Here is a 25922-nt window from a genome sequence, read left to right on the forward strand (position 1 = left end):
TTTTAAATAAAAAAAATATATACGATGGCTTATAAGGGCCGCTACATTTTTTTTTTAAATAAAGACGATTGATTCATTTTCAAGCAAAAAATTTAAAAAAAGAAATTCCAGGGGGGAAAAAAAGAAATTTTTTTGAGGTTACAAAGTCGTAAATTAATAAGAAAATGAGCACAGAATTTCAGAGTTTGAATGGCATTAATTTATGACAAAAAAGATTTTATAAAGTCTAACATTTTGACATTTGAGACTCAAAAACGTCAAGTTTTCCCAAATTAATAAATCTACAACACTGTTAAGGCAAAATTTACAAGAAACCAAACAGTTGTTGGATTTTCTCGATTTTTTTTACTTTATAAAATTAAGAAAATAGCTTTTACTAACACACATTAACTACTCTTAAAGTAAAAAATCTTTTTTTGTTGTTTTTTAAATTATTGTACGATGGCTTATAAGGGCCACTGCATTAAGAGCAAATATCTTCTTCTGCTTTATAACATGGAAATTTGACATTTTGATCCTGTCTGTTTCACACAAAGTTAAAACTAAGTGCCATTGTGGTTGAAATGGCTCCCTTCTGAGCACAATTCATGGATTTTGGGTGAGAAACAGCTTCATGCAGCTTAACAAAGTCTCAAATTGATTTAGAAAACCTGTAATAGCATGAGCTGTATCCCATTCTTGCATGTGCTGTGTCCATCTTTTGGCTAAATACCAGATACTTGGGTTTTCTTAAGATTTTTTTCCTCATTAATTCTCCAAAGTCTCATGGGAGGATTTCACAGCTCATTTCCTGAAACCACTTGATGGCTTTTCTACATGCTTTCTGACAGTTTTTACTACAGAGCCAAGTAGGTCAGTGGGATAAAACTGAATTATAGCTGAGAAGCTAAACATAGCTGCAGGGAATGTCTTTAAATCTCATTTCAGCTCAATGATGGAGCACGTTGAGCGATGTGTGACATCTGACCTGAGAGGAGTTTAGGTGCAGGGCCTGGCGCGGCGTGGCGTCCTGTGTTTGCGTGCTTGTGCAGGTGTGAGGTAGCAGTGCTGCGCCGCCGCTGCCGGCAGGTTGCAGGTAAGGCACGTCTCCGTTGGGTCCTGTGGGTCCTGACTGATTATTACTACTGGTGCCGCCCACGGGGAGGGAGTCTGAGTGTCCGTGTGGCCCCGGGTCCATCGGACCGTTGGCCAGCGGCTGAGGCGGGCAGAGGGGCCGGTGGGGTCCCAGGTGGGGGCGGGTGGGGTGGAGGCTGGGATTGGGGGAGGGGAGCGAGTTGGTGGTGGGGCCGTTGGGGAGAGAGGGGCGCACCTGACCTCCTGAGGCGTTCTGTCTCATCTGTGACGGGAAAAAAAACAAACGATCAAAGTTAACCGTCATTATCATTTACAATTATCCTGCCCAACATAGAAAACTGTGTCTGCCACTTAAGAACGAAACAAATATGAAAGTTAGCAATTATTTAAAAGTTATCATAATGAAATTATGACAAAAATCATGAGACAGAATGTTGAAGAATGAGATATATAGTCTAAATTATGAGGAAAAAGGCCACTATTATGAGATATAAAGTCTTAAATATGAGATAAAAACAACTATGAGATATTCATAAGAGATGAAAAGTTGAGAGAATGATGACAATATGAGATAGAGCAATAATCATGCAATGTGTCAGAATTACGAGATAACAGGTATAAATTATGAGACAAAAACAAAATAAGATAAAAATATAATGAGATGGAATGTTATAATGATGAGATATAAGACCTAACTCATGAGATATATGGGCAAATATGCAGTATTCATTATTATGAGATAAAAGTCTAAACTATAAGAGAGAGTGATAAAATTAAAAGATAAAGTACGACTTAGATGGTGTAATAATCATGGGAAAAGTCATAATTATGTGATAAATAGTCTAAATTCTTAGATAAAAGTCACAATTACGAGATAAAAACTATCATTGGATAGAAAGTCTTAATTTTGAGACAGAATGATGAAAATATTAGATATAAAAGGATACAATAATAAGAGTGTAATAAGCATGCAATACTTTAAAATGATGACATTAATAGTCAAAATTCTGAAAAAATAATTGAGATAAAAGTTCATATTTATGACTTGAAAACATAATAAATAGAGAGAAAGGTCAATATTATGATAAAAACAATGAGATTGAAAAATCATGAGATAAAAAGTTACAGCTATGAGACAAAAACAACTGAGATAATGAGATATAAAGCCTAAAATGAGACAGAACGATGAAAACATGAGATATAAAGTGAAAAGCATGAAATAGAGTAATAATCATGTGATTAGTCAGAACTGTGAGATGAATAGTCAAAATTATGGTACATTAAGTCACAATTGTAAGAGTAAAACCATTTATGCAATAGAACTTTAAAAATATGAGATAGAATAACGACAACATGAGCTAGTTCAAAACGACATGATAAAAAATATAAATATGAGAGAAAAAATTAAAAATCAAGATGAAGGTATGAGAGAAGTCAAAATTAAGCAACAGACTGACAAAAATAGAAATGTCAATAACTGAAAATAAAAAACATTAAAATCATGAGGACAAAAACTAAAATGAAGAAAAAGAAGTGATTATCATGAGATATAAAGAAAAAATCATAAGATCAGTCAAAATTCTGAGAGAAAAAGTCCTACATCTGACAATAAATAATCTCAGAATTTCCTCTAATTTGGACTTGAGCTTTTTTGTCTTTGTTACATGGCAGCCATGGGCCTCCATAGTTTGATTTGTTCTTAAATAATTATAATCAACAGAGTATATCTGGAAAAACTACCATGAAATTTGACCCTTTTATACTTTTTACTATTTTACCATCTCTGGAGTAGTTTAGATCCTACGAACCGTAAAAACCATCTCTTACAAATGGCATCACTTCAATCAAAAATAATGGAACCACGGACGGCCTCAAAAGGGTTAAATCTTGTTGGAGAACCAGCTGAGTGAGCTCTGAAAAGGCAGTTACTCTCAACGTTTTAACTTTCCTGTACTCACTTGTTTAGTAGAGCGTGCCAAACCACATGGCTCAACGCCTCCACATGAAAGCATGAAAGGACTAGCCAAGTCAGACTTAAATACTACAGAGGATGGTAAAGCTTTATGTGTTTACTTTAAGTGGATGAGTCAGGTCATTTCAGGTGCCTGGAGCCCTAGAACAGGTTCTAAATGACTGGATTTAGCCTGTTGAACTTCGCAGTTTACTTGTTAAATCCCAACAGACCATGCTTTTCCCTTCATTTGGATGGAATGGCTAACCTGTGTGGAATCTGCCTAGTTTTTACCTGGTGCTGGTGCTGCTGCATCATGGCGAGCTGAGTCTCCAGCTGCCCGAGCATCTGAAGCTGGGGGGGCTTCAGGCTGGCACGGTTACTCCGCAACTGTTCCAGCACCTAAAGGACAGGAGAGTGGAAATCAAAGCCCATTTCACATGAGCACTGACATCATAAATACAGCAAAAATATGATTTCACTGGGGTAGCCTTGTGGGTATGTCCATGTAGAAAGGCTACCACTTGATACAGAAAACATAGGGGACTTTTCTGATTACGAACCTGCAGTTTCTGTGGTGAGAGATACCAGCTTGGAACTGGTTGCTGAGCTGGGTTGCCGGCCCAGGAATCAGCCTGAAAAAACACAACATATAACTCCTACAGATAAAGTCAGGAACAAAGAGTGAATTAAATGTGCGACCTGATCTGTATTTACCTTCCCGGGGCTGGAGGCTCTCCTCCTCTTCGCCGGGCACAGCTGATCCTCCGGCGAGCCCAGTGAGCCCACATGAGGGGGCAGAGACTGACCCGAGCCCCCGCCCTCTGCGCTGTGATTGGGCTTGCAAGCCTGGATGGGGAGGGGCGGGAGGATGGCGGAGGGAGGGGGGGGGCGCAGGCAAAAGGGCAGCAAAAGAAACGTAAGGAAGAAAAAGAACAGATACGTGAATGAGAGGACATAAAAAGATACAGAAAAGCAATAAAAAAAAGAAAATGAGTAGTAAATGGAGGATGAAAATCAAAAATGGGAGCAATATGCGTGTTAATATTGGAAAAAAGGGGAAAAATACAAAATAATAAAGGCAAAAGGAAGCAGGCAAAGCGAGGGATGGAAACAAGGAAAAGAGAGAAATGGAGCAGATTCTGTGATTGTGTGTTGAGACAAACGAGAACATGTAGAGCAAAACATTCTGTGTATCTGACGTGTTGCTTCATAGGGCAAAAACGTCCCCGGGGGGGCGCTCTCCTCACTACGACGGCTTCTTATAAACACCTACAGCACTTTTAGTTGGCTGCAGCTCTTTGCAATGGTATGTTTAATTTTTGTTTACATTTCCAGACAGGACTAAGAAGTTGCAGCTGTTTGACAAGGCAAGGAAACTAAAAGGATCGCCACATAATATATAATGTCTAATACATCATATAAATAGAAGTCAATAGTTCTGCGTCAAACCTGCACCATAGATCGACATTGCCCCGCACTCAAAAATCAAACGACACTTTGAAATGAAGCAGAGCGCCAAGCTGACATCGGACACACTGAGATCTATCATCCATACTTCCCTCATTCACACTAGAAACATCTCTTAAATGTAAAATCACACATTTCAATGCTGTAAGGCAGAAACACAAGGACAGGATAGAGCTAACCATGATCTACCGCAGTGTTACTCAACCCTGCTCAACCAAAGAGCCAAATTGTGGAAAAATACATTTGCAAGAGCCACAATCTAAGTGGTGAGAAGTGGCAATTAAAGTGAGTCAAAGGTGGCAAAAATAGGCAAAAGGGGCAAAAGGGGCAAACACTGGGAGAAAAGTGGCAAAAAAGGGCAAAAAGTGGCAAAATTGGGTGGGAAGTGACCATAAAATGAGTGAAAGTTGTCAAAAATGGTCCAAAAGTGGCAAAAATGGTCTAAAAGTGGCAAAATCAGAAAAAAGACAGCTAAATTGGGGGCAAAGTGGCAAAAATAGGCAAAAGGGGCAAACACTGGGAGAAAACTGAGCAAAAAAAGGGCAAAAAGTGGCAAAATTGGGTGGGAAGTGACCAAAAGAATAAGTTAAAGGTGGCAAAAACTGTGAAAAAATAGCAAAAATCAGAAAATGTTGGGAAAAACGAGCAAAAATTTGAAAAAAGGCAGCTAAAATGGGGGAGAAGTGGCAATAAATAGGCAAAAAGGGGCAAACACTGGAAGGAAAGTGGCAAAAAAGGGCAGAAAGTGGCCAAAATGGGCGAGAAGTGGCAAAAAAAATAGCTACAGGTGGGAAAAAGGTCAAAAAGTGGCCAAAAGGTGGCAAAAAAAATGAGTGACAAGTGACTAAAATGGGTAAAAATCACAAAATAATGTGGAAAAATTGGGATTAAGTGGCATTTAACTGCTAAAGACAGCTAAAATGGACCAGCAGTGCAAAAACTGGCAAAAAATTGCAAAAGAAGGATTAAAATGTCAAAAATGGGTGAAAAGTGACAAAAAGATGATGCAGAAATGGGCTAAAAGTGGCAAACACTGGGAGAAAAGTGGCAAAAATGGGTGAGAAGTGGGAAAAAATGAGTTGTGGGATGGGGCAAAAATGACAAAAACATGGCAAAAAATGATTGAAAAGTGACCAAAATGGCGAAAAAAAGTGGGAAAATGGGCATAAAGCATCCAAGAGTGGCAACAAGGGAAATAAGTGGCATTAAATTGCAAAAGGCCACTTGAATGTGTGAAAAAGTGAAAAAAAGGGGGGCGAAAAATTGCAAAAAGCAGGATAAAAGTGTCGAAGAATTGGCAAAAATGTGCTTAAAGCTGTAAAAATTGAATAAAAGTAGCAAAAATTGCAAATAAAGGCTATAGAAATATACAGAGAAAAATAGAGGTTGACAATTAAGTTTGACAATTAAAGCCTACTGTATACGTGTGGGAAACAAACTGATGAAATGGATAATTTCTGAGGTCAAATTTTCCTTTTAAGGTTTTCTGGGGGAATAATATTTCAGCTTAAGACATAAAAGAGCCACAAATCATCAGAAGAGAGCCACATGTGGCTCCAGAGCCACGCATTGAGTATCACTGATCTACCGTCTGAATGGATGAGATGGTAATGAAACACTAGGGGGCGTTGCTGGGGCTTCTGACAGCAGCTGCAGGACATCTAAGGTCAACTACTGAACGGGGGAGGGGAGGGGGGGGAGAAGATGGACAGAGCCAATGGGAAGCCTGGGTGTTGACTGTCTACGGCAGCACGGCCTCACCGATCACACCGAGGGGAGGTGAAGGGGTCAAAAGCCCGAAAACGCTGAATGAGTGCGTGGATTATAAACACAAGCACTTGATTTTGAAGAATTACAGACTTTAATCTCTCCTGAAAGGGCCAGCGCTCCCAGTCAAAGCAGATTAGAAGCAAACAGACGGGGCGCAGGTTCAACAAGGTTGTTACTGAAAACTGGATTTTGTAAATTAACTGTGAAGTGCTGAGTTGGGATGACAGGCCCGGATTTTTATCCCGCTTTTTCCAACACCAAAGAACCCTGTTTTAAAGAGTAAGGTGGATTTTAAAGCAGAAATATGAGTGCGAAACACCAAGAAAACCATCAACCAGTCAATCGCTATTGCTTTAATGGTTCCTTCACACTTTTTAAAAATCAAATTTAAGACTTTTTAAGACCTGAGGTAAGAAAATTCATAGCACTTTTGCACAGCGTGTGAGATTTCTTAGTACACCGAACCAGAACTGATTGCTCTGATTCAATGCACTGTTAATGATGGTTTATCGCAGCACATGTAGCTCTTTAATGGCTTTGTCCACATGGACACTAAAATAATCTGTGTCCGTTTCATTTTGAAAAAGTTTTCCCCAAACACGGCATTATTTCAAGAACGTCTTCATGGGAAAACGGGTGTAAAACGTGAGTTTTGTCCTGTCTCTTGTTCCTGTCAGAAATTCTGCTCCATCCAAGATCTTAAGTGCAATCTTTTAATATCAAACTTTGTTGAAATTTTTGGGAAATTTGTGTCACTAAAGATATTTGTGGGTTCTGAGGCTGGACCACTGAAGAACCACTGCATTAGACGACTCAGCCAGACTGTGAGACCATCGAGACCACACACCTGCTGACCTGTAAACCACCTCACGTGATCACGACTTCAGAGGGAAAACAAACATTTATGAATATTGATATCATCAGCTTGCTGTCCCTCCACATTAAGCTGTCCTGACATGTTTTACAGGTGCTGAAAAAAAATCCTAAAATACAGAAAAGAATCAGGACTGATCCGGCTGGTGGCGCTGTCTTGTCTGCTCGCTCTCATTGGTTGTTTTAGATGCTCCGCCGGAGGCACTACCACCCTGAATTGTAAATATCAAACATGTTCTTCATCTTTAATTTTTTGGACACCACCGTTGAACACACAAATTGTTAGTGTATGCTTCAATTTCTTCGCTTTTTTTGTAATAAAATAATGTTTTGGCTCTGAAATCTCCATTTAAATGGCTGTTTCTGGTTGCATCCCTAACTCTCCATAACGTCGTCAGACAGTTTTAACAACAATCTGAGCCTGTCATCCAGTGTGTGGGAGGGCTGTAATCCTGAATACCACATTAGATTAAATCAGGATTAAAAGTGGCAGAAATTGAATGGGAGAGAATTAACAAAAAAGCCTGCACAAGCGCTTTGTTGATTTATTTTTTCCTCCCGTTTACGGAGCGTGATGGGTGAAGCCGAGTGACGACTGTGCTGCGGAGAGAGAAAGGGAGTGAGGGAGAGGGTAACACTTGGCTGGACCCCTCCTTTAACAGAAGCCGCAAAGAAAGCTGCAATGATAGGAGCAAATCAGAGTATACATCCAAGTTTAAGAAAAAAGGCAGAAAAATGCCTCCTGTACTTTCATTTGGAGTTATTCTCGTGCATGTGCCGTCAGGGCATCTGCACGGCGTGGAAGGTGGCGCTCAAGTGTTACCCGGCAGTCAGTACGTACAACAGATCATGCGTTTGTGTCGGCCTGTCTGTGTGTACATTACTGTGTTGGTTTGTGTGCACTCAGTCAAAAAAAAAAAGGGGGAGTGGGGGGAGGGAGGCGGGAGGTGTTTCTATCTGGTGTCTCACCTGCTGTGGTGCACTGCTCAGGCCTCCCTGCCTGGAGGTTAGCTCAGCTGGGATTGGTAGACTCCATGCCTCCTCAATAAGAGGGAGCATTTTACTTTTACCCTGAAGGCTACTGAGCTGGGGGTTACTCAACTGAGCCTAGGGGAATGGAAAACGACGTGAAAAAACAAAAAAATAAGAAGAAGAATAAAACACAAGGTTCTCTTTTTGGAGAAAAAAGAACGATGACCTCAAAACAAGGAAATGATCAGCAATGGTAAATAGTTTCAACACAAGTGATGCTCGGTTGGAGTGGCACGCTTGTGTCTCTAAACCAGCCGTACCAAGCACACGAGGAGGATTTCAAATGACATTCAGAAACAGTAAACAGGTCCATTAAAACAAGCAGCACAGCTTGTCTTAATGGCATGAGATTATGCTAACACAACTGGTGGAAATGTGACATTCCTTCATGCATATGTAGAGGAAATGACTTTTGTTTGGAGGAAATACAGATGAGTAAAAAAACGTGATATAAAGGGCTTGCTTTTATGAATTAATCCATCCAAAGGGGGCTACCAAATCTAGATTTTCTTTCCAATATATCCAGCTGTAGAAAAACAAAAGTGGACGCCTCATTATTTTCAACCTGGGCCTTTTAGGCCAATTTATACAGCTTTAACTAAAATCTGGCAGAACGATGCAGGAGTGCCGATACGATACATTGCTATCTTTGAGCAATCTGAAGAGGAGGATTTTCCTCATTTGCTTGCAGGATTTTTAGAAACAAAAGGGAAACAAAGAAATCAGTTTATCACGTTGTATCAGTTTGTACATCATTACTTGACCCGTAAGAGATCGTAGGGACATTTTGTGCCATTTAGTTTTTAATTTTTAAGCTATTTTTGCTGTGTTGAATTATCCCAGTTCCTTAAACTAGCCTAAAATGGTTAAGCTACACAAAAACCGACTCATTTGCTCTTAAGGACCAAAAATGTCCCATTGAAAACCATTGAAAATGCCATTTTTGATTCCACATTTATTTTTACATAAACTAATGCATTCCTCTGTGTTTATATTTGATTTTAGACTACAAGCGTTCAACTTTTATTTTTTATATTTGTCCACAAGGTGGCACTACTTTTTTCCATTCAAAGCATGCTGCAAAATTTCACACTTTTTATTGTTTTCTGCAAGGGTGCTATGCTACTGAAATGATACATGTGTGGCTATTGATGTTGGATAATGGTGTGTGTTTATTTTATTTAAGTTTTTAAAATTTTGTTCTATAATAACAAGTGGAAACTGTGTAACATACTTGCCTTTAAAGGGTTAAAATTCCAAAAATATCATTTAAATTTGATATGCATAGTTCAGGCTGAAGTAGTAATAAGATTGGCTTAATATCTAATATTTTTACAGCTGATTTTAGAAAGCTGGACATTTTTTGTCGTGATGACTTTGTGATGATGGCCCTGCCCCGGAGCAGGACTGCTTTGGTTGCGGCTCGGCCAAACTGGCGACGGAACAGTTAATCAGCACGGCCAAAAGTCAAAGTGGAAAAGCCCCAGAAGATGAGCCTCAAGCATATAAGGTTTAAAAAGCTTCTGTGGTTTGTTTGAAGCTTTAATAGCTGCAGAGTTAAAGCCTTTTATCAGCATGTATCAGTAATAGTCACTGAACTCACTATATATGTCAAAAAAAGGACCCAGGTTGAAAACAGTAAACTTCCACTTAGATGTCTGGAAGAATGGGAGATTTAAAGCCCAGCAGGAATCAAGTTTAGCCATAGAGGCTGGGATTTAATCTTATATGGACACTGAATTCTGGCTTTATTTTCTTCTCTCATTAGCATCACTGTGGTTAACACAGTTCAGGCTTATGCAACTTAATGACAATAGCAAAGAGAATTAAGGAATCTTTTGTAAACTTCTTCCTCTGTCCTCATTTCTGGCTCTTCCTGCCCCTCAGATGCATGTAGCAGAGCTTTTGAGTGAACCCCAGAGCAGCATAAACATTTAAAAACAGCCAGCAGATCTCATAAGGGATGTCCCAGAATGATTTAAGTATTTTTGGATGGACTGCTGTCTAAATCAGAGCCTGTTTGAATTTTTGCCAGGCGTAAAATTGAGCTTTTCTAAAAGTCAACAGATTTGTGGATTCGTGGCCTGGGAGCGTGTGAAATGAATCAACAGCCACCGGTGAATTCAATTAATGACACGGCTGGGTGTTAAAGTAGGCTGAGCAATGGCAACGTGTTCTTTAAAGCTGATTCAGAGAATCAAAACAGGGACACCCCTCCTTTAATGAATAATAAAGGTTCACTTTGGCCACCGTCTGCAGGTGCACCACACCTGTGAAATGCTGTTGTTGTTGAACAACTGCATTTAAAGTCCTGTGCATTATTCCTGACATTAAGCATTCCTTCCGCCGTACGTTGCTCGCTGAACCCACCTGCAGGCATTTGATGCGGTGGGTCAGCGCGGGCGTGTTGGTGCAGCCCTTGCTGCGTGTGGCGTTGATGTAGCACTTGATGGCGTCGTGCGGCTGGTTGCAGGACTCGTACAGTGTGCCCAGGTCCATCCAGGCGGCGGCGTGGCTGTGGTCCAGCTGCACGGCACAGATGTAGGCCTGCAGGGCATCCATGGGCTGGTTCTGCTGCTGGTACAGCACCCTGAGGAGTAAGAGGGGGAAATGAGGACAGAAAGGGAGCGCAGGAGACAGATGGAGAGGAAGAGAGCAGTTTTCTCCATGCAAAGGAAGTATTGGATTGGAAATTTAAAAGGCAAGGTTTAAAGTCACTAAACGTCTATATGAGCAACTAAAGCACTGCATTACAGCAGGAGTGTCAAACTGAGTCACAGCAGGGGCCGGGATCTGAACCAGGGTCTAACCTGAGAGACTAACAGGGTCAACATTAAAATATAAACTCTCAACCTCATTTCCAGCAGTGACGAATTATGGGAAAAAAACGTAGCACTGATGATCAATGACACTTCATTTAAAAATGTCTAAATGTTAATGACTCGAAATCTATAGTAAAACTTCAAGTGTATTAGATCAAAAGGTCAATACAGAGAATTGAAAGTCAAAATAATGGTTTTAAAAGGCAAATATATGAGATAAAATTCAAAATCATGAGTTTAAAGGTCAAAATACGGATAAAATTTCAAATTATGAACCTAAAAGATCAAAATATGAGAAAAAATATCATAATTATGAATTGAAAATGTCAAAATATGAAATAAAAAATTAAAATCATGAGTTGTAAAGGTCAACATATGAGATAAAATTCAAAATCTAAGATAAAATTATAAAACCATGAGTTCTAAAGGTCAACATTTGGCAAAAATTAAAAATCATTAACCTATAAAGACTGAATATGAGAAAAAAGTCAGAATTATATGTTGAAAAAGTCAAAATATGAGATTAAAAAGTTAAAACCATGCATTTTAAAGGTCAAAACATTGGATAAAATTTAAAATTGTGAATTTAAAATGTCAAAATATAACAGCTATAAAGTGTATTCCAACCAGATGGTTGAATCTGGAACCACCCTCATATCATGTCTGGATTCAGAAGGTGCTAGAGTTTTATGACATGGAAAAAAAATCACACATGCATTATGGCTTCAGATGCCAAAATTTATACTTGTCAATTGTTTATTATTTTTGCATATTGTATGTGTGCGTTGGGCACACTAAAGAATTGCTGCAGCTGGAATGTTAAGAAAATAAGTAACATGTCTTAAGGATATATTGTTAAAAAGAAAAGCATGTGAATATGGCATATTTAAGTTGTATGCTTGTTTTGTTTAAATAAAAAAATAAGTTTAAAAAAAAGTCAAAATATAAGATAAAATTCTACATCTTGAGTTTAAAAGGTCAAAATATGAAGAAAATTTAAAATTATTAATCTAAAAGGTAAGAGTATGAGATAAAGAGTCCTAATTATGACTTGAAAATGTCAATATGAAATAAAAAAATTCAAAATCTTAGTTTAAGAAAGTCAAAATATGAGATAAAAGTCAAAATCATTAGTTTAAAGGTCAAATATGAGATAAAAATCAAAAGTGTGGATCTAAAAGATCAAAATATGAGAAAAGAAGTCATAATACGAGTGTAAAAGTCAAAATATGAAATAAAAATTTAAACCATGAATTCAAACGGTCAAAACATAAGATGAAATTCCATAAAATAAAAATATCAAATAAAAATGAAAATTTTGAATCTAAAAGGTTAGAATATGAGATGAAAAGCTATAATTATGAATCGAAAAAGTCAAAAAATGAGATAAGTCAAAATCATGAATAAAAAGGTTAAATTTTGAGATAAAATGAGTTTTAAAGGTTAAAATGTGACTTTACATTTTAAACTGTCAATCTAAAAGGTCAAAATAAGAAATAAAAAGCCAAAATCATAGGTTAGTCATAACTATGAGATGCAAAAATTGAAAATATGAAATGAAAACACCCACTATTTAATTGTTTTACATTTATGACCTTTTGTATTTTATTTTTTTTATAACTTAACAGGGATACTTTAAATCATTATAGTTAAGTTTACATTTTAAAACTGGAGATTTAGCTCTCAGGCCTTGAGTTTGACACTCCTGCACTACAGCATAAAAAGAGAATTTAACAGATCAGTCCTTACCCTATAGAGCACCAGGTATCTGCACTGGCCTCTGATTTGTCTATGGATTGCCGATAAGAGATGAAGGCGTCCTGGACCTTCCCAATACTAGAGTAGCACCTGCAGGAGAAAAACGCGGTCAGCGTGAAGCTATACAGGGAAAACTTCACACACTTTCATCTGAGATTTATACTCTAACATAAAAACATGAGTGGCAGTTTAAACATAATACAGACAGGACAGATTCAGGACAGATGGTACGCTCAGAAGAACCACAGGGCTGGCAAAGGATGAAAAACTGGAGAAGTAACGCTTTCCTATGCCAGTTCATGTGTTATGTTTGTGCTTTTGTAAGTTTTGTTCTGGAAGTTCACATCTTTGAAAGCTCCTGGTTTGGTCCTTTAAGTCTTAAATGTGTGAACAAATAAATAAAAGAATTAAGAGAAGAATCATATGGTGCACAGTCATGCCTGTGCATCTGCTCCTCATCCTCACTGTAAATCCAACTGTAAATTATTTACATTTGCAAAAAAAATTAGAAAAAAAAATTCTGCAAAGAGTTATGCTTTTTTTTTTTTTTTTTTACCAAAACTGGACCTTTCAAAGGTGTAAACATGCAGAACAAACTGTGAAAAATTTCCCAAGTTACAGAAAGGACTACAGTCCTGACAAAGGTTGAGTAATCCTCCTCACAGATTGCTTAATCAAACTTCTCGTCCAAGCCTTGTTAGACTCTCCTCTGATGTTGGGGGACGTACCTGCCAAGGAAGTACCAGGACTGTCCGGAGTTTGGGTCGGCCTCCAGAGATTTCTGCAGACACTGGATGGCATAGCTGTCCCTGCTGGCTCTGTCCCCGAGCTGCTCCACCGTGTGATGCATCCAGCCTGGGAAATAACAGCAGAGTCAGTCAGTAAATGCTGTTTTCTTTCTGGAGTTTATCTCACAGGCGAGGACGAACTTCCATCTCTGTTTAAAGAATTTCAGTTTACAACCGTACAAGTAAAGACTTTAAAAAAATTTCTTTCATGGAAAGAAATGCACAGAGTTGATTTAACTGACTGACTGTTGTAAACACAAATGCATTGTTCTATTAAGAGTTAAGTAGTGCTATGACTGCATAGTAAAAATGGGAGTGGTATTACATCACAGTACAAACTTAAAAAAGATCAAGCACCTACAACTCCCCCCAATACAGAACATCTAATTTCCTAATATGGCTCTTTCAAAACAAAAGCATGTGGAAACATAATAAGTGGGGACATTTACTGTTAAGAAGTAGTGGGATAGCAAACCAGTTACAAATCCCACTACTACCATGAGATCCTCTTTTTTTAAATACTTTTCCACATCCAAAGGTTTTAAATGATTAACGTGGAGGAGTCAGGACGCCCTTTGGGGTCGCGGGACACTGAGAGGGGTCACCAGAAATCTCAAGAAAATTAAGACATTTTTTTGTTTTAGAGATTTATTTTTGGGCTTTTTACTGCCTTTATTCGACGAAAGGAAGACAATGGAACGAGTCCAAAATGGGAAAAGAGTGGGGAGAGACATGTGGCAAAGGGTCACAGGCCAGATTTGAACCCAGGCCTCCCAAGCACATGGGTCGCGTCTAAAACCGCTAGGCCATCTGCATGCCCCAAAATATAGAATATTTTTTAAAAAATGATTTCAAAGTGTTTATTCTACCCATTTTTATGAAAATATATACTTACAGCTAGTTTAATCTAAAATAAAACGTGTTCATATGGTGAGATTTGGTGCTAGCATCCTGACGAACAGTTACTTATTTTGGAGCTGAAAAGTGAATCAAACTATAACTGGGTTTAAATGTTAAAAGTATTTATGTGTGTCACTTCTTAACCACTTTTACCCAACATTATTTTGCCGTTATCATCTCATCAATTCTGCTCAACTTGCGCCCAATTTGACCTTCTTTGATGCATTTTTGCAGCTTTACACCACTTTTGCCACATTTTCAACTGTTCTCATCACTATTCCCATCAATTCTTGCCACTTTTAACACATTTCTGCACCTTTTTATTTCCATTTCATCACCTTTTTGCACTCTCTTCCACTTTAAAGCCATTTTTTTCTCTTTTCTTTACCACCCTTGTGCCCACTGTTATGACTTCTAGACCAGTTCTTGCCACTTTCTGCTCTCTGTTGACCCATTATTGCCACTATTAAAACTTTTCTCCTCTTCTTGCACATATTTTACATTTGACTATTCGTTGTGCCCATTTTTGCCACTTTTAAGCCAATACTGCCACTGTTAACCCATTCTATCACTTTTTATGCACCTTTTTGCAACTCTAACCCCATTTTGTCTACATTTTTTTTCCATTTTTAATCAATTTCATGTACTATTAAAATCCTATTTCACCAACTTTTTGGCCAATTTTGCCATTTTCAACCCATTTAATCCATTTGTTGACCATTCCAATTCGTTTTTTTATATACTATGACACAAATTAATAAAAAAAAAAAGATACTTCATGCCTTGATAAGAGTCGTTATTATTCAGGTAAAAAAATAAAATATGGTTATCACAGCTTAAATTTACAATGGATTATGGTTTTGCAGATTCCATGGGTCCCCAGGTAGGCTGGGTCCCAGAGCACTCTCCTCTTTTTCCTCCTTTACGGACAGCCTTATCTGAGGATGACTATTCTTGGATGTCCATGGCTTTGCTCAGCCAGGTTCAGGTAAGGGGTCTCTGGCACCTTTATTTTTTTAGCCCCTCGTCTACCTGCACGAGATCCCTGGTAGCACCTATGCTTCTGCTCTAACAAAGCCTCAAGAAGCGACGCCAGCGGGTCCCAGCTCTAGTTTAGATTTGCATTTACTACCCTTCCTGTACCTGAGCATGGCTGCGTTCACACCTCCTACAAACCATGCTCGAGTATTCTGAATCATGTCTAAGATTGCCTCTTCAAGCTAACTCAGGTATGGTGCCCACTTTATCTCACACTGATCAAATGAACCGGACTAGTGTGCTCAGATTTCATCCTAGGTCCCTGTGAAGCCACCCTCTGTACAACAGAGCGGGACACGATTTCATTGCCTTCCCAAATCATCCCGCAAAAACCACAGCTCATTATTTACCCCCATAAGGTTTTAAAAATGGTTGAAAACTTCCAGAATTTGACCAGTGCATGCTAAATCAAACTGAGACTTTGCTGACTTACCTAGCTGCTGCAGAGTAGTGGCCTTCACCTGTGCAGGAAGATCCTCCGTCTGCAGGAGGCTCTCGTAGGCCTCCTTGGCAGCCCGGTATCTCTTCTGAATACGAGAAGAGAAGAAGAGCAGAGCAGCCAGGAGTTAGAGAGCCAAAAAGATGGAAAAAAGCAAAAAGAAAATGAGGGGATAAAGGAGAAAAATACAGATTTGAGTGTGAGGCTTTTAGAGGTTTCTCTTAAAAGTGGAGGACACCAAACGGGAATCCCACTGAAGTGTGTTTCCTATCTTTCCTCTTTCATATCTAGTCCCACTTTTGCAGGCTTGCTGTTTAATGGCATCCTAAGCTCGCCTACCGCTGCAGCGCCGTGTACTGACAAAGCACAAAAACACATCAGCGGTGAAGCGCTGCCTCTCCCGGAGCTACTGTACTTCACTGAAATCGACATAAAGAGAGAGAAACCACCAGCATACAAAAGAGAGGGGGGCAGACTTTTCTTGTTTCCGTGGCAACCCCGTCCATCGACTCAGAGTAATCTCCTATCCCCCCCACCCTCCCCGTGTGCCACCCACTCAGGCTCCCTCCTCAATTTGTCAGCACCTGGTTTGAAATACAAATAAATCAGGATATCCCTCGCATTCAGACGTGCTGATTTCAGCGCTGATAGCCTCTGATTTCTGGCACTAAATCAACACTAAACTCTTCTTTTTCATCACAGAAACACCAGACAAAAATACATCCTTGAAAAGTAGTTAAATAAAACAGAGCACTTACCTGAATCTCATACAAATGAGCAATGTGGAACTGAACTGTGGAAGGAAACAACAAGAAAGATGATTAAGAAAGGTTTCCCACCCTTTTGGAGAGTTTGTCCTCCTCATAAGTCTTTAAAAAGTAGTGCCGAGATGTCAATAAATTGGCGCCAGAAAGCCCAAGGTTGCCCGTCCACAATGAGTGTAACAGAGCAGATAGGTAGCTGTGCTCCTGGCGGCACCTTCCTTTGTCTGGAGCGCTGCAGTGTCTGATCTAAGCTGCCTGAGTGACTCTCAGCAGATGGAGGGAGAGAGAGAGAGGAGGAGAGGAGGGAGGGGAAGAAAGACGGGGGCTGCCCTTGCTATGTGTGTGAGAGAGAGAGTGAGAGCAGGAACGAGGGGGGGGACACAATGAGGCAAAGGCAAACAGCGAGGCGCCTCGGCTTAAAAAATGGATATTGCTGTCGTCAAGGTAACAGGTGCCGGGGCGGGAGATGAGATGGCAGCGGCATATCAAATAATGCCGGCGCTCTAGCCAAGCTGAACCCCGGCAGAAGGACATAATCTAACACTCAGTCAACACTATCCCCCCAATGAGACGCTTTCCTCTGATACAGGCGCTCCAGACTTTAACGGCCCAACATCGCAGAATACCAATCACTCATTTCATGTAAGAATTTAACCAAAACAGACAGAAAGAAGCCTGAGAAGCATTTTCCTAGTAAAACAACTCATTTAAAATCAGAGTGAACGTGGTTAATAAAGAAGTAGGGTGCTTACTTTCAGCTTTGGACAAAGTGCAGGGGTTGGAGTCAATCAAAGCCAGCTGAAAATGCTGCAAGAAAAAAATGAGTAAGATTCATTAAAAGAGTTGGCAAAGGCAGCATCATACTTACAGATCTCATCCACAGATATGTACAGTCCCCCTTTGGATGTTTAACCCTTTCACTAGATTTATAAATAAACCAATCAATATTAACTGGATTTTTTTATCCAGAAAGAAGTTGAAGGGAAAACAGATTTTTACAACAAAATGTAAATTAAATAAAAATACATCAAGTAAAATAAGTCATAATCCAGTCACTGGTTTATCAGTATTCATGGCTACTATTACACCACAAAGACAAAAGAACACTTCAAGAAACTGAGAGACAAGGTGACTGAAAACTGAGTGACCGTGCAAGGAGGAGACTAGTGAGAGAGTCCACCAAAACACCTATGACTACTCTGAAGGAGTTCCAAGCTTCAGCAGCTGAGATGGAAGAGACTCTGCATCCAACACCTCTTCACCAGTCAAAGCTTAATGGGAGAGTGGCAAAGAGGAAGACACAGTTGAAGATAACTCATTCAATCTGGACTAGACTTCACCAAAGGGCATGTGGGAGACTCCATGGTCAAGAGAAGAAAAAGTTCTTTGGAGCTTTTTGGCCATCGGACAAGACGTCAAACACACCATCCCCACTGTGGAGCACGTGTGGCAGCATCATGCTGTAGGGTGCTTCTTGGCAGTCCACCCTAGAAGGCTTGAATTTGATATCTCTACATAAAACTTACAAGCAACAGATCACCTGCAAATACTGGCCATATGCCATGTTAATTTCGTCATCTAAAATTATGACTAAAAATGTTTGTTGATAGCCTTTTTTGCATTTCATTTAAAGACTAGAACTAAGACTGAAATTACAAATAGCTGCCAAAATTAATACTGGTCATATGCATAGATAATTTGAGAGTTATAGGCTGGACCAAAAAGCCAACAGTGCCCATAAAGTGTTCATCACCACAAACACACCATCCCCACTGTGAAGCACGATGGTGGCAGCACCATGCTGTGGGGATGATTCTCAGCAGCCAGCCCTGGAAGGCTTGTAAAGGTATACCACCTTTATATTTATGCAAAATCACCTCTTTGAATTTTGTGTAGCTGTGGTAAGAATGTATGATTGTTCCTATTCACAATGCTACACCATTTGGGAACAACTTACACAAATGCATGCTAAAATGTACATTTTTGCAGTAAATTTTTAAGACATATCAGTGTAATTAACACTTGTTGATAAAAGCAATCTTCCGTTGCAAATCCAAAGCCCTTTTTACACCAAATTAACCACAAAAAGTGCATATGAAACAAGTAAAAATGGTGTTTTTATCTGTTGGCTGTGAAGGCCAATCCAACACAGTTCCATCCTTTAAAAACATCATGTTACTCTTAAAAAGGTGCATCTAAACCCCAACTCAAAGTACAGATTAAAGCCGCCCTGTACACCTTCAATTTTTTTGTATTTCTACTACAAAATACATTAAAAAGGGGCCTGAAATGAAACGTCACAGTCTAAAAACTGTTAAAATCTGGCCTGGTACTGGATTAACTTGTGCCTACAAACCTGGAACAGGCACTTAGACTCACCTTTAGGCTTGACTCATAGTCTGTGTTGACCTTGAACATGAGACCCAGACGTAAGTGGATCTCCTTGGCCCGGGAGAACCCCGGGTCAATGTACAGCACCTCCTGGAATGCTTTGATCGCCCTGCAGGGATAAAAAAGAGGAGCATGAGGGGGCAAAGCAGTAATAAAAGAGGCAGGAGGACAGATCTTCACGGCTTTAAATGCAGCTGGTGAGACGTTAAAGTCACGCTGCTGCGCTGTGAGCCGTCCTGATCTGAATACTAAAGATGTACCTGAGGAAGAACCCCATTTGTTATCAAGTCCTTGTTGTCAAACTGCAGCTGAATAAACGCTGCAGCAGGAGTCAGTTTTATTTGTGATAGCCCCCCAACTCTCTTACTGAAGGATTCTCCTCTTGGCTCGACTTTTCCTGCAGCTACAGAGAGAACAATGGCCGTTTTTGCTGATGCTTGCATCCTAATGCTTTTTACCCATCAGAGGTTTTAGCTGGCGGAGATCAGAGGACTCTCTGCTTTTGTTGTAACCATGGAAACAACAAGACAGCATCACTCACAAGCACTTTTTAGCTGGGATCAACAAACAGAAAAACATAGAGAAAGTAAAACCCAGTCATGCAATATCGGTTAAGATTAGACTACTAGCCTACTACTACCACCTGCCCAGCCAGTACCCTAGAGCAGTGACTGGGGCACCCTTGGAGGGGGGCGCCAAAGACCTCTAGAGCACCCTGTCTTCTCTGATGTTGTCAAAATGAGATGCACGTATATTTGACTAAAATCCTGATTTAAAAACAGCATGTACGACATTAGTATACTGCCGTTTCTTTTAATGCACAGTTATGACCTAAAAAGGGGTGAAAAGCGGTTGAAAAGTGCCATCAACCCCCACCAGCGTGACGTGTGTCAGTATGAACTCCAGCACATTCTGAGCAGTCAAGGGGCTGCTTCTGATACACAATGAGGAGTGAATTTCCCATCATGCTAGGGCTTGTGCAACTGCAAACTTTTTCACTTAAAAAATTGACTCCTAATCCCCTAAATAGAATCCAAGCTGCACGAGGCATTCTGTGCATGCTCTACAGCCTCGGCTTTGCAGGTTTGACTCCAGAGTTAAACAGAAAAAATGCTACAGATAGCAGAAGTCAGTTGGTACTCACCACTGAAAGGCATTATAGTGGAAGTAGACCATTCCCAGGCCATACAGAAAGGCAGCATTCTGGGTAGGGAGGAGATGAGTCATTAAAGAATTGATTCAAAAGCAGTAAATCGCTCTTATTTATGAAGAAACATGGTTTAAGACATTTTTAACAATTCTGTATCGATGCATGAGAGTGTAGGCTGTATGTATTTCCTGTCTTTGTAGCAGCGTGGTTTATTTCAGAAGTCAGAAAACCAATTACCACAAATCAACAACCGAACAGGTGAGGATCTCGTAATGACAGCCACGAGAAACCTGAAACCACATCTCACTACAGGATCTAACCAAACTGAGGCTTCCTGTGTCTGAGCGAGTGAATGTGTGGGAAAGATCCTTTGAGTGTTTGACAGAGCACGAGAGCGTCACGTGAGCAAAGGCGTGCGAGTGTCGGTGTGTGTCTTACCTTCCAGTAGTCTGACTGTAAACTGTAGTACCTCTGGTATGCCGATAATGCTGTAAATAAAAGGAGAGGGAGGTTACCTGATCTGTGTCATACAACGCCATTCAGAAAAAATGTTACTAAGCTCGGTTGTGGAAGCTGGAGTCAGGCCAACTGCATGTCTGTAGACGCAGTTTTGTAGCCTTACAGTAGATGCATGCAGATGCAGTTCCAAATGGATGAACGACTATTAAGAAATAGAAGCAGCAGCTACTAACCCTGATGGCAGTAGCCACTGATCACAGCTAGATTGGAAACAAGTGGTGGGTGGCCGTGTTATGCCATGTCCTAACTCGATATGACACAAGCCAGCGTCAGCGACAAAATCAGCCTGATTATGTAGATTCCTACAGCAGTATCCTGACAGCCTTAGCAACATCTTCACCCTGTCAAAGGCTAATCAATGTATACACAACACTTCCATAAGGCTGCATTCAAAATCAAAATGCTTGATATCAAAGTCTCTCAAGAGGAGGGATAATTCTGTTATCGACAAGGGAGGGGAATGATTTAAATTGTTGAGCACCACTAGTACACCCAATAAATAGCAACCTATATCATCTATAAATTGACCTATATCATCTGGAAATATTAACCCATATAATTTGTAAATGTTGACCTATATCAGCCTGTAAACATTGACTTATATCATCTGTAAATATTGACCTATATCAGCCTTAAAACTGGCCCATATGAGCTGTAAACATTGACCCATATCACCTGTAAATATTGACCTATATCATCTGTAAATATTGGCCTATATCATCTGTAAATATTGACCTATATCCTCTGTAAATATTGACCTTTATCATCTGTAAATATTGACCCTTATCATCTGTAAATATTGGCCTTAATCATCTGTAAATATTGACCTATATCATCTGTAAATATTGACCTATATCCTCTGTAAATATTGACCTATATCATCTGTAAATATTGGCCTGTATCATCTGTAAATATTGACCTTTATCATCTGTAAATATTGGCCTTAATCATCTGTAAATATTGACCTATATCCTCTGTAAATATTGACCTATATCATCTGTAAATATTGGCCTGTATCATCTGTAAATATTGACCTTTATCATCTGTAAATATTGGCCTATATCCTCTGTAAATATTGGCCTATATCCTCTGTAAATATTGACCTTTATCATCTGTAAATATTGACCTATATCATCTGTAAATATTGGCCTTAATCATCTGTAAATATTGACCTATATCATCTGTAAATATTGGCCTTAATCATCTGTAAATATTGACCTATATCAGCCTGTAAACATTGACTTATATCATCTGTAAATATTGACCTATATCAGCCTTAAAAACTGGCCCATATGAGCTGTAAACATTGACCCATATCACCTGTAAATATTGACCTATATCATCTGTAAATATTGACCTATATCATCTGTAAATATTGGCCTATACCTCTGTAAATATTTGCCTATATCCTCTGTAAATATTGACCTTTATCATCTGTAAATATTGACCTATATCATCTGTAAATATTGGCCTTAATCATCTGTAAATATTGACCTATATCATCTGTAAATATTGACCTATATCATCTGTAAATATTGGCCTATATCCTCTGTAAATATTGGCCTATATCCTCTGTAAATATTGACATTTATCATCTGTAAATATTGACCTATATCATCTGTAAATATTGGCCTTAATCATCTGTAAATATTGACCTATATCATCTGTAAAAATTGACCTATATCAGTTGTAAATATTGACCTATATCATCTGTAAATATTGACCTATATCCTCTGTAAATATTGACCTATATCATCTGTAAATATTGGCCTGTATCATCTGTAAATATTGACCTTTATCATCTGTAAATATTGGCCTTAATCATCTGTAAATATTGACCTATATCATCTGTAAATATTGACCTATATCAGCCTGTAAACATTGACTTATATCATCTGTAAATATTGACCTATATCAGCCTTAAAAACTGGCCCAGATGAGCTGTAAACATTGACCCATATCACCTGTAAATATTGACCTATATCATCTGTAAATATTGACCTATATCAGCCTGTAAACATTGACTTATATCATCTGTAAATATTGACCTATATCAGCCTTAAAAACTGGCCCAGATGAGCTGTAAACATTGACCCATATCACCTGTAAATATTTACCTATATCATCTGTAAATATTGGCCTATATCCTCTGTAAATATTGGCCTATATCCTCTGTAAATATTGGCCTATATCCTCTGTAAATATTGACCTTTATCATCTGTAAATATTGACCTATATCATCTGTAAATATTGGCCTTAATCATCTGTACATATTGACGTATATCATCTGTAAATATTGGTCTTAATCATCTGTAAATATTGACCTATATCATCTGTAAATATTCGCCTTAATCATCTGTAAATATTGACCTATATCATCTGTAAATATTGGCCTTAATCATCTGTAAATATTGACCTATATCATCTGTAAATATTGGCCTTAATCATCTGTAAATATTGACGTATATCATCTGTAAATATTGACCTATATCACCAGTAAATACTGACCTATATCATCTGTAAAATTTGACCTATATCATCTGTAAAAATTGACCTATATCAGTTGTAAATATTGACCTATATTATCTATAAATATTGACCTATATCGCCTGTAAATATTGAGCTATATCAGCCTTAAAAACTGGCCCATATGAGCTGTAAACATTGACCCATATCATCTGTAAATATTGACCTATATCAGTTTTAAATATTGACCTATATTATCTATAAATTGACCTATATTGCCTGTAAATATTGACCTATATCAGCCTTAAAAACTGGCCCATATGAGCTGTAAATACTGACCTATATCATCTGTAAATATTGACCTGTTTCATCTATAAATATTGACCTATATCATCTGCAAATATTGACCTATATCATGTGTAAATATTGACCTAAATCATGTGTAAATATTGAACTATATTATCTGTAAATATTGAACTATATTATCTGTAAATATTGACCTATATCATCTGTAAAAATTGACCTATATCATCTGTAAAAATTGACCTATATCAGTTGTAAATATTGACCTATATTATCTATAAATATTGACCTATATCGCCTGTAAATATTGACCTATATCAGCCTTAAAAACTGGCCCATATGAGCTGTAAACATTGACCCATATCATCTGTAAAAATTGACCTATATCAGTTGTAAATATTGACCTATATTATCTAAAAAATTGACCTATATCGCCTGTAAATATTGACCTATATCAGCCTTAAAAACTGGCCCATATGAGCTGTAAATACTGACCTATATCATCTGTAAATATTGACCTGTATCATCTGTAAATATTGACCTGTATCATCTGTAAACATTGACCTATATCATCTGCAAATATTGACCTATATCATCTGTAAATATTGACCTAAATCATGTGTAAATATTGAACTATATTATCTGTAAATATTGAACTATATTATCTGTAAAAATTGACTTATATCATCTGTAAAAATTGACCTGTATCATCTGTAAAAATTGACATATTTTGCCAAATAATGATTGGTCTATATCATCTTTAAATATTAGCCTAAATTGTCAGTAAATATTGACCTATATGATATCTAATTAATGGCGGTAAATATCAGCTTGTATTTTCCGTTTATAATGACCTAATTGTCTGGAATTACGAACCTATGTCATCTGTAAATATAATAATAAATCGTCTGTTAATATTAGCCTAAATAGTCTGTAAATGTCATCCTGTGTTGCCACGTATTGACCTTAACTATCATTTTATTCCAGTCTAAATTGTCAGCAAATATTGGCCTATATGGTTTGTAAATATTGAACATATTGCCTGTAAATATTGGCCTTAATTTTCTGTAAATATCGGGCTAAATTTATTGTAAATAATGAGCTATATTGTCTGTAAATATTTGCCTTAATAATCTGTAAATATTGGCCTATAATCTTCCATAACTACCAGCATACAGGGCCTGTAAATATCTGCCTAAATCATTTATAAATATCAGCCTTTATTGTCTGAAAATATTGACTTATGTAGTGTATAAGTATCAGCCTATATAGTCTGTAAATTTGAACCATAGCCTCTGTAAAAATCAGCATATATTTCCTCCAAATACCTACTCATATCATCCATTAATATTGGCCGATGATGTCTCTAAATATCAGCCCATATCATCTGTTCGTCTTATGTGCACATAAGTTTGTGGGTTTTTAGAAGGACAAACTGATCTATGACTGGTATGATGCTAATGGTTTAAAAGATGCAACGTACATTTTAGAAGGATAAATAGATGTTAAAGCACGTCTTACACAACAGGCTTTATTATATAATAAGGAAATATGGCCCTGGTTTGGAAACTCTGGAATTTCCCTTGAAAGACAACAACTGGTGAATCATCTCTGGACAAAAAAGCACACGACTCTACAGCCACTTGAGCTTAAGTGAAGAGGAGAGCTTACTCACCTTTTGGGTAATCCTCCAAGAGGAGGTTGAAGTGGCCGAGCTGACAGAATAACTCCGGCTCCACTTTGCCCTCGGCTTTAAGGATGAGCGAATCGTAGCAGCGGACAGCCTGAGGAGGAGGAGACAAAAACAAAGTTTGAGACTGTTGGATCTGCATTCAGACTCAGAGCTCAGGAGAAAAAAAAACATCTCCTTATCTGTGTTATTGAGAAAGAAGAGAGAAAGTCACTTCAACTTTTGAAAGTCACAGCGGGGCTGACGTCAACTCCAAAATTTGGGCCGAGCCGACTCACATTCATTCAGTAGATTAACATCAGCACTTGATGAAGTCACTGGAACGAAGTTTGGAGATAAGAATGAGTGCTCGGGGCTTTTCTGACTTCTAATACTGATAGCTTTAATTTGATAACAAAAACCACAAACTTATCTGCAGGATTCACACAACAAGATTTACGGAATTAAAGGGCTAATGCAAAGTTTTTCCTCTTGGGTAATAAACCGCAACAGGCTTTACAGTGTGGGGAGTACTACCAGCAGTTTACCAGTTAAGCTATGATGATAGAACTGGTTTCACTAGAAACACAGTCTTTCAAAAATCCTCTGAGTTAGGCTAGAGCACATACTGCATCCATCACAACAGCATGGCTTCACAGGAAAAGAGTCTGAGGCAGTGTTGCTCAACCAGTGAGGCAAATTGTTGAAAAATACCTTTGCAAGAGCCACAAGCTAAGTGGTGAAA

The 25922-nt window shown here is 38.5% G+C and overlaps 1 protein-coding gene across 3 annotated transcripts in view; it reads right to left on the reverse strand.

Annotated features, from left to right (window-relative positions):
- LOC121506191 (lysine-specific demethylase 6A-like) overlaps window positions 1-25922 on the reverse strand; it is a 61185-nt gene that overhangs the window by 16288 nt on the left and 18975 nt on the right. The window contains exons 3-17 of one of the 3 annotated variants that reach the window (XM_041781870.1): window positions 25184-25292; window positions 20659-20708; window positions 20215-20273; window positions 19059-19179; window positions 17432-17486; window positions 16674-16708; window positions 15910-16003; window positions 13479-13605; window positions 12742-12840; window positions 10541-10760; window positions 8108-8245; window positions 3743-3874; window positions 3589-3660; window positions 3320-3427; window positions 968-1336 (exon numbers count right to left, since the gene is read on the reverse strand). In XM_041781870.1, coding sequence (XP_041637804.1) covers window positions 968-1336; window positions 3320-3427; window positions 3589-3660; window positions 3743-3874; window positions 8108-8245; window positions 10541-10760; window positions 12742-12840; window positions 13479-13605; window positions 15910-16003; window positions 16674-16708; window positions 17432-17486; window positions 19059-19179; window positions 20215-20273; window positions 20659-20708; window positions 25184-25292 — 1788 coding nt within the window. Of the gene's footprint in view, window positions 1-967; window positions 1337-3319; window positions 3428-3588; window positions 3661-3742; window positions 3875-8107; window positions 8246-10540; window positions 10761-12741; window positions 12841-13478; window positions 13606-15909; window positions 16004-16673; window positions 16709-16754; window positions 16886-17431; window positions 17487-19058; window positions 19180-20214; window positions 20274-20658; window positions 20709-25183; window positions 25293-25922 lie in introns of those variants that run through there. The other 2 variants (XM_041781871.1, XM_041781872.1) reach the window with 2 other exon arrangements.

Source organism: Cheilinus undulatus, linkage group 24, assembly GCF_018320785.1.
Source record: "Cheilinus undulatus linkage group 24, ASM1832078v1, whole genome shotgun sequence".
In the NCBI taxonomy this organism is placed as follows: Eukaryota; Metazoa; Chordata; class Actinopteri; order Labriformes; family Labridae; genus Cheilinus; species Cheilinus undulatus.